General features: G+C 41.9%; 1 protein-coding gene across 1 annotated transcript; it reads right to left on the reverse strand.

Annotated features, from left to right (window-relative positions):
* Positions 1-3024: 3024 nt before the first annotated feature.
* On the reverse strand, positions 3025-3850 carry LOC146660813 (claudin-4-like). Its single transcript, XM_085420869.1, has one exon. The coding sequence runs from the start codon at positions 3848-3850 to the stop codon at positions 3260-3262; it is 591 nt and encodes a 196-aa protein (XP_085276995.1). The 3' UTR covers positions 3025-3259.
* Positions 3851-9919: the final 6069 nt, after the last annotated feature.

Genomic DNA, 9919 nt, shown 5'->3' on the forward strand with positions numbered 1-9919 from the left:
ACTTTTGCGAGATTTCGCAAAAGTTTTGTCTTAATAATTTGTTTCTAAAATCAGCATTTTGTACAGAATTACACTGCCTTAGTGGCAGCAGTGGGGGCAGGGACTAAGCCCGTGTGAGCACAAAAAGGGGGCAAACACACACTTTCTTGATTGCATTAATATATTTTATACACTAAAAATGTTTCTTGGCAATAAATATAAGAGCAACAATTTTTCTACCCCATGCAAAAGAAACACACTATGCATATAGTTATATTTTATCGTTATTAATTAATCAAACATAGTTTTTTCACCCAACAAAATACATTGTAACAGCGGTAGCCCGATATTAGACAGAACTGTCACACGATATTAAACAGAAGATTCAGCTCTGTAGAGTTATAATGAGGTAGTTCATTTCAAGTTGTAGATTCAAGCTGCTCTTAATATTTTTGGCCGCCAGATGTCAGTAAAGTAAAGCAAAGTGTTGAAAAGCTTTGAGTAATTCGGTTTTTAGTACAAGAGTCAGTAGCTTCAGAAATCTTCATTTGCCGATCACGAATAAACTTTATACCAGATCTAATCACTCCATTAAGAAATGGAGCATTAAGTTCTTCTAGTGAAGAGCCGTCCTTTAGGCAGACCATCAGAAAAGATCAAGAACAGGAACACCAACTGGCAGTTACGGGAAATAGAACTAGTGCAGAGAAACAAAGAAAGAAAAGAAAACCTAACCCTGACAGACTAGGCGTGTACTACCAAGTATGATTTTGTCTTTGGGGTGTCACTGTGCTTTTAACATTATTTTATTTGTAAAACCAGAGACCTGAAGGCAAATGAAGCGAAAGACGGAGGCATTTATATTCCCTGTAGGCCTGAAGTGCATCGTTTTAGCTTCTGAATCTTTAAGACAAGCGTGGTTTGTGCAGGTGAAAGTCAGGAGTATTCCTTCAACAAGCTGTTGTTAGCATAAAAGTGTAGTGTTGCAGTGCTTGTGTCAGTTACTAGTGTAGTGGTTTTATCTTACAATATAAAGAGTAATGCAAATATATTTGATCTGAATTAGAGAAATGTGAATATATCTTCACACCATTACAAGTACATGTGATTGTTTTTCCTTACATTTTCACACATATATTTACATTTATTCTCAAATGTACTGATAAATATATTAAAATGTATTAAATGTGTCACGGTTCTGGGTCCGTTGGACCCAGTATTTTGAGTTCATTATGTTTTGGTACTTTTGCATCATGGATTTTCCTTTATGTTTCTCTGGTACTTGGTGTTTCAGTTATCTTGGTGTTTTTTCTATATTATGATTTATGATCTGATACTGTTGTGATTATGATTATCATTTAGTAGCCTTTGGTCAGTGTCAAGTCTGTCTCTGTCTAGTCTGTGTCTTAGTAAAGTGTGTTTTGTTTCCTGTTTTACTTTGAAGGTTCTTGTTCCTGTCTGATGTTAGTATGTGCAGCTTTGTTCCCCCTGTCTCGTTAGCCCTGATCTCTCCCAGCTGTGTCTCCCTCCTGTTGCCGATTCCCCCGTTACTACCCTGTGTATTTAAGCCCTGTGTTTTCCCATGCCCAGTGTCGCGTCGTACCATCAGATTATGCCTATGTGTCCTTGGTCTCAGTGTTCCATCATCACTTCATGTTTGTTTTCCTGCCAGCAATAAAGCTGAGGTTTTTGAGTTTCAATTCTGTGTTCGAGTCCTGCATTTGGATCCTCATCTCTGCCTGCCCGCACACAGAGCCCTGACAAAATGTGCATAAATTCCTAGATTTTCTTTCAGTTTTCTGTAAAATGGAAGTAAACAACTGTCTCGAAGAAAAAAACGCAAAAAAGCCTGCGGAAAAGAAATCTTGGTGAACCAAAGAACATTGCTGACATCGGCTTTAATGATGATAGCCTCGAAATAAAATACACCTCTTAAAATTAAAGACGGGATGCTCGATTAGGTTTAGACTTTGTGTTTAACCTCTAAACCTAATCGAACCAACTGGACTAAGCCCAACAAAACCCCCCAGAAAAGAAACGTGCAACAAGTTTATTTATTCTTTTTATTAAGTCAGGAGTGGTAATTTATGAAAAAAAAAAAACTCAAACAAACACTAATCTTCATTTTCAGTAAGCTTAATAGCATTTATTACACCATAGACAAAGTATTGCCCACAAACATAATTCAGTATTGTTTGTAATTAAAAATTTTATGACAACATTCAACAACAAAAACAGTCTCCAGTCTAAACTAAATCCTTTTGGTAGTTACTGTTTGACACAACAGATGTGTTGAAGTACAGAAACCGACACTTTGTCAACTCTAAATTATCTTCCACGACTTAAAAACCTAAAAACTTAGTTGTCTCTTTTAATGTATCATTTGTAAACTTAAAAACACACCGACTCAAGTCTTTGTTAACATCTTGTCATTTTATTCTAAAATGGGAAACTCTCAAATGATGAGTCTTTTATAAAGTCATTCATAATATGTTATTGACCGTTTTCTGTAATATTTCTTTTTGGCCTTTTTCAACTTTTTATTCAATAGGCACAGTGTAAAGAGGACAGGAAAGCAAGGGCAGAGAGAGGGGAAGACATGCGGCAAAGGGCTGCGAGGGGACTCGAACCCGGCTGGCCACTGGCATGTGATTGCCCGCTTAAAGATAACCGGTGCCCTAATGAGCCGTTTTAACAAAAACAAAACAAAAACAAGCAAACAAACAAAAAAAAGACACAAAAAAGAGATGCAAAAGATTATTTTACATGCTCAGAAATATTATTTTCATTTGAGATCAATTTTACTTGTAAACAATCAATCAAATATATTTATATTAAGAACGAAAAAACAATTCCATGATCATCAATTTTGAGTCAATTTAATAAAGAGATGGTAATGAAAGATATAACATAGACTTAAACCAGTGGATACATAGTCAGAAATCATAGCAGTTTACCAAAAAAAGTAAAGTCTGTCTCCACGCAACAGAGTAAATAACAAAAAGAATAAATGGAAAAAAAAATAGGAAAGGTGGTTATAATGGTGTAGGATACCTCAAAATACATTCAGAAGCAAGTTACACAATCAAATTGTAAAGATTTCTATCCATTTTAATCTGATTTTATACTTTGTTAATCTACTCATTCCACTGACAAACTCAAGGTGAAAACTTTCATAAAACCTTTTTCTTATTTCCAAAAAACTGCTCGATGTATGAAAATAGGCCTTATTTTAAAAGCGATAAGTAAGGCCTTGCTTACACAGAGTTGGAGTAATGTTCTACTCAGTTCCATTTCTGCGGAAAAAGGAGCTGCATACGAGGCCTCCTCCCAGGAACAGAAGGACGGTGGTGAACCAGCCAATGTAGAGCGCGGCTCCCAACTCCATCTTTTTAAGTACCCCATGATCAGGACCATAAGTAGACTGGGTAGGATGAAAATGATCATTGATGGTGTTGGTGGTCCAGCTGACTGGGATGAGAAAAAAGAAGCCTGCAATGAGGAAGGCAATTCCAGAAGTCAGAGCCATTTTGCTCCTTTGCCTTTCGTCTGGCACAAAGTTCATAAAATTCCTCCCAGCCACACCAAGCAGGATCCCAAGGACCTCAATGAAAATGGCAGTGATGATGAGTCCTCTGGCAGCCTTCATGTCTTCAGGTAACAGCATATATTCGTACCCCATGCACTGCATTTGACCTGTTGGTGAGATCGCACATCTCTTCCATAAACCCTCCACAATGCACATGAGCATTTCTAAATCTTTGAAGGCTGTCATGATTCTCCATGTGGGGAGAGCACAGCTTATGATGCTTCCCACGAAGGCGATGCAGGCCAAAGCCAGGCCTAGAAGCTGTCTTTCGCAAGCCACCATAATGAAGCTCTGTGACTCTCTCCAAGGACCAAAGATGATGTGTTCAAAGGAGGTCACACATTTATCTGAAGAGCTCAGAAGGAAGTGGTTATTGTTTGGTTTTTTTACTCGGAATTTGACTGTGGCTTCTACTTTAACTGTGAAAATGCAAGTAGTATTTGATTGGATCATACTAAATATGAATTATGAAAAATGCTACATCGTCATTACAATTATAGTTGTATTGTTAACTTTTTAATATTTAGAACTTCATGACAAACTAGTCACTAAGTAAGTTAATTCAGTGCAAATAAAGAAAATGTGTTCATTATCACCAGTGTTGGGTAAGTTACTTTAAAAAAGTAACTTAGTTACATTACTAGTTACTTCTCTCAAAAGTAACTCAGTTACTTCAAGTTACTCGTTACTTTCAAAGTAACTAGTTACTAGGGAAAGTAACCTGCACAGTTACCAGCTGTCAGCTACCTAAAAAAGGATCCTGGGGTTATTTGTCTCTCAGAAACAGTTCATAACTTCCCTTCAACTCATTCATGTCACCTAAAACAGCTGTGTGAAGGACCAAAAAGCTCTCCAGAGAGTGATCCGTACAGCAGAACGCTGCTGCAGAGTTGCTCTCCCCCCGCTTCAGGACACCTACACCAGGAGATGCCGGACTAGAGCAGCGCAGATACTGAAGGACCCGTCCCATCCTGGCAACAAACTGTTCCAACTTCTGCAATCTGGTAGAAGGTTCTGCATCATCCGGGCAAGGACAGAGAGACTCAAGAGGAGCTTCTATCCCCAAGCCATCCGGGCCCTAAACACACACACCCGCCTTCTCACATCATCTATAATTGACTGCGTCAGGACTCTTCCAGACACTAAACCAAGGCACAATGTACATTTCAATTCCTTTAATTTTAAATATGTTTATATTGTCTATCCTGTAAAATAGTCAGATGTCTATTCATATTAATGTACAGAATGCACCTGCTTGCTGCTACTACTGCACATTCACCCAATGTATATACTACACACATATATATATATATATAAAACACCCAGCACGCCCCTGTGGGCGGTTTATCCTTCAAGCTCGGGTCCTCTACCAGAGGCCTGGGAGCTTGAGGGTCCTGCGCAGTATCTTAGCTGTTCCCAGGACTGCGCTCTTCTGGACAGAGATCTCCGATGTTATTCCCGGGATCTGCTGGAGCTACTCGCCTAGCTTGGGAGTCACCGCACCTAGTGCTCCGATTACCACGGGGACCACCGTTACCTTCACCCTCCACATCCTCTCGAGCTCTTCTCTGAGCCCTTGGTATTTCTCCAGCTTCTCGTGTTCCTTCTTCCTGATATTGCTGTCATTCGGAACCGCTACATCGATCACTATGGCCGTCTTCTTCTGTTTGTCTACCACCACTATGTCCGGTTGGTTAGCCACCACCATTTTGTCCGTCTGTATCTGGAAGTCCCACAGGATCTTAGCTCGGTCATTCTCCACCACCCTTGGGGGCATCTCCCATTTTGACCTCGGGACTTCCAGGTTATACTCGGCACAGATGTTCCTGTACACTATGCCGGCCACTTGGTTATGGCGTTCCATGTATGCCTTGCCTGCTAGCATCTTGCACCCTGCTGTTATGTGCTGGATTGTCTCTGGGGCATCTTTACACAGCCTGCACCTGGGGTCTTGCCTGGTGTGATAGACCCCAGCCTCTATGGATCTTGTACTCAGAGCTTGTTCTTGTGCTGCCACGATTAGTGCCTCTGTGCTGTCTTTCAGTCCAGCTTTGTCCAGCCACTGGTAGGATTTCTGGATATCAGCCACCTCCTCTATCTGCCGGTGGTACATACCGTGCAGGGGCCTGTCCTTCCATGATGGTTCCTCGTCTCCCTCCTCTTTCTTGGGTTTCTGCTGCCTGAGGTATTCACTGAGCACTCGGTCAGTTGGGGCCATCTTCCCAATGTATTCTTGGATGTTCGTTGTCTCATCCTGGACTGTGGTGCTGACACTCACCAGTCCCCGGCCCCCTTCCTTCCGCTTAGCGTACAGCCTCAGGGTGCTGGACTTGGGGTGAAACCCTCCATGCATGGTGAGGAGCTTTCTTGTCTTGATGTCAGTGGCTTCTATCTCCTCCTTTGGCCAGCCTATTACCCCAGCAGGGTACCTGATCACGGGCAGGGCGTACGTGTTGATGGCCCGGATCTTGTTCTTACCATTCAGCTGACTCCTCAGGACTTGCCTGACCCTCTGCAGGTACTTGGTGGTTGCAGCCTTTCTAGCGGCCTCTTCATGGTTCCCATTTGCCTGTGGGATCCCCAGGTACTTGTAACTGTTCAATCCCCTCAGTTCTGACTACCTTCCCTCTCTTTGTTACCATCCGACTACACTTCTCCAGTCCGAACGACATTCCAATGTCATTGCTGTATAGCCTGGTAGTGTGGATCAGTGAATCGATGTCTCGTTCACTCTTGGCATACAGCTTCATGTCATCCATGTACAGGAGGTGGCTGACAACTGCTCCGTTCCGTAGTCGGTATCCGTAGCCAGTCTTGTTAATGATCTCACTGAGGGGGTTCAGGCCTATGCAGAACAGCAGTGGGGACAGAGCATCTCCTTGGTAGATCCCGCACTTGATGGTGACTTGTGCTATGGGCTTGGAGTTGGCCTCTAGTGTTGTACGCCACATCCCCATTGAGTTCCTGATGAAGGCTCTCAGGGTCCTGTTGATCTTATATAGTTCTAGGCATTCCAGTATCCAGCTGTGGGGCATTGAGTCATAGGCCTTCTTGTAATCAATCCAGGCAGTGCACAGGTTGGTCAGTCTGGTCTTGCAGTCTCGGCTGACTGTTCTGTCTACCAGTAGCTGGTGTTTTGCGCCTCTGGTATTCTTGCCAATTCCTTTCTGTGTCCCACTCATGTATTGACCCATGTGCCTGTTCATCTTAGCCGATATGATGCCTGACAGGAGCTTCCATGTAGTACTGAGGCAGGTTATTGGTCGGTAGTTGGAGGGGACTGGTCCCTTCTTGGGGTCCTTGGGGATCAGGACCGTCCGACCTTCGGTTAGCCATTCCGGGTGTCTCTCGTTAACTAGCAGCTGGTTCATTTGTGCTGCCAGACGCTCGTGGAGTGCAGTCAGCTTCTTTAGCCAGTAGGCATGAACCATGTCGGGCCCTGGTGCTGTCCAACTCTTCATACTGGAGACCCTTTCTTGGATATCTGCCACTGTGATGGTTACTGGACCCTGTTCAGGGAGGTCGCTGTGGTCTGCCCTCAGATCCACTAGCCACTGAGCATTGCCGTTATGGGTTGCGTCCTTCTCCCATATGCTCTTCAGTATTGCTCCGTCTCCAGCCTTAGTGGTGCTGTTCTCTTATTATTGTTCCCTTGCCACTGAGAGTACACCTTTGCTGGTTCTGTGGAGAACAGCTGGTTTATTCTCCTGCCTTCTATCTCTCTGGTGTACCTCCTCAAGCGGCTGGCCAAGGCTGTGAGTCTTTGCTTGGCAGTTTAAAGGCCTCAGGTATGGACAGCTTGCTGTATTTCTTATGCACCTTCTTTGTCGCACCTTTCTGCAACTCCTCCTTGCCGTAGCATTTGTGTTGTACCTTGTCAATCTCTAGCTGTGAGAGCAGTCCCTTCTTTCGAATGTTGGAACACTGGGCTACTAGTTGTTTCGCCGTCATTGTGGATGTTGGGTATCGAAGAATCATAGGTCCCTCATCCTATTCATGTAGCCCCTTCCGCCGGGGTTACTTGCGTAGTAGCATTCCAACAACGCCCTGTTTTCGTCTCTTGCCCACCGATGCCTTCTTGTTCCAGTAGCCCACTTTTCGTCAGGGTGCCCTGGTTCCTCAACACCTGACGCGGACCTTGTTGATCCGGGCGACGTCCGAGCCGGCATGCCTTCATATTTATCTGTCTCGCTCATGTCTGCGGTAGGCTCGCTTAGCCTACATACTAGAAATTAATATTAAATAAATTCTAACAAGAGCTGATCCCAACACTGATTATCACTGAAATGTGTGAGATTTATTCAAAGCAGATAGTAACATAGAGTTTCCAGGAAGAATTTATATCTTTCAGAGTGACTTTATTGATGGTTGAGGGTCAACTTGTTGAAAAAAAGTTTTGAACAATAAAGTGTGTTTCATGGAGAGTGGCCAAAAGTTCCCTGGCTAGATGCTGATTTTGATTCCTAAGCAAAAAGTGCAGCCTAGCCTTGCTCAAAGCCCATAGAAAATGTAAACCAAGTACACCAATGTAACTTTCTGAGTGTATTGGCAAACCTGGGCTATATTTTTCATGGGATTTCGCTTTGCTGCATGATCATCAGACAAGCAATCATCTGTGGGCCAGTGGATTTTGTAACATAAGATTTTACTGTGACGGTGCTGACTAGTTATGATTTGGTGGTCTTTCTGAAAAAAGGTCTGAATAAAAAACTGAATAAAAAGGAATCTGATTTGTGAAATCAGGGGCTTTTGCATGCAATGTGTGCAAATGTGTGTGAATAAGAACCACATGTGATCCTCTTTGCTCCAGTTTCACTGTGGCAACATGAAATGCTCAGAACAATCATTAATCTTTTTAATTTCTTTTATTTTTTTTCTCCTTGTTTGTACTATTTATTGTTGTATGTTACTTGTAATCTTTATGTTTATGTTTTACTAAGAGTTTTCTTCTTTCATTTCCCTCCGGAATTCCCCTCTGTGCCCCTCTGTGTCTCTCTACGTGAGTGTGGTTTTGGTTCCTCTTTCTGTTTGTTTGATTCCTTCCTTCCTTTTAAACGTTAGACCCACATGTAACTTACAAAGACCTGAGTCTTTGTCAGGTTGTCAATGTTTTCTCATGCTGATGTGAAACGTGGGGGGAAAAGGGTTAAGAAAAAAATGAGTATTGTTGAAAAGCCATCTTTTTTGATGCAAGTTTTATATTAATGTTACTGTCAGACATTATTGAGGTGATAATTCAGTCCAGTATTGGCTAAATTACTTGTTTATTCCCTTCATTCATCACTGGTTTTAACTAAAAGCTTTTATTAATGCAGAGCATTGTTATCAGTGGAGGACTGCAGCAGTGAAGACAATTCATGAATCAACACGCTGAGCTGAAGTTAGCTACCCCATAAAAGTGGTCAACTTTAAGAAGAAATAAGTCTAAATCTTATGAAATTAGAGAAACTTTGGGTTAGTATCTTTCCCAGGAAAAATGCAAAATGCATGCAGACTGAGAGCAGGCAGGGATCAAACCACCAACTTTCCAGCTCCAGTAGAATTTGGCATATCAACATTACAAATAAAAATAATAATAATAATTATAAAAGTGCAACTTACATTACAAATAAGTAAAGTTTGTACAACAATACAACATGTTTGGTTTCCTGCATGTGTTTTCCAGAATCCATTTTGTTGTCAAATTTCATTACATTGTGCATTAGGTGCAAATTATAGATTTATGTATTGACTTCCTTGTATGGACGCTGGCGAAATCAGAGTCTACAGACAGACCAAAATGTTTCGGTCACAAGACTCTGAGAAATATTATCAATTGGACCTTTAAATCCCCTCCCCCCCCCCCCCACCACCAACCCCGCATGCAATTTTGTGCATCCCCCAACCAATTGACACAGATTACCCGTCTAAGAATCTGATTTCACTGTTAGACTGTCAGACCTACCTACTTGTCTTGAAGAAGAACTCACTCATAAGCTAACTCTTAACATAAGAATGCGACTTTCAATGCTGCTGAAACAGTAAAATTAAATTCAGTTGTTCATTTATAGGAACATCAATTTTCAAGGCAGTCGGTCAAAAAAAAAAAGAGTTAAAGAGATCTAACCGTCTAGAATTAAATATTCAGCAGCAGTGCAAAGATCATTGGAGAGCATATACACAGACCTTCTCCAACACGCTGTATGAAAAGTGGAGTTTGCTAATTACATGTGATGTGTGCAATTCCTTCTTTTGCTTTCTGAGTCTGCTGCTTCAAAGTCTTCTTACCCAAACACTTAGGACCACGACAGGTGGTCAGGACTTAAGACACAGAAAAGTGGAATTTGAACAATAGCATGAGGCTACACCTTT

The sequence above is a fragment of the Rhamphochromis longiceps genome, linkage group LG10, assembly GCF_057381845.1.
Source record: "Rhamphochromis longiceps isolate RC_006_pf linkage group LG10, R_longiceps_female_GT1.1, whole genome shotgun sequence".
Lineage (NCBI taxonomy): Eukaryota > Metazoa > Chordata > Actinopteri > Cichliformes > Cichlidae > Rhamphochromis > Rhamphochromis longiceps.

What these genes read in the sequence shown, in the direction of transcription:
- LOC146660813 (XM_085420869.1), bottom strand. Translation starts at nt 3,850, where the DNA reads ATGGTGGCTTGCGAAAGACAGCTTCTAGGCCTGGCTTTGGCCTGCATC.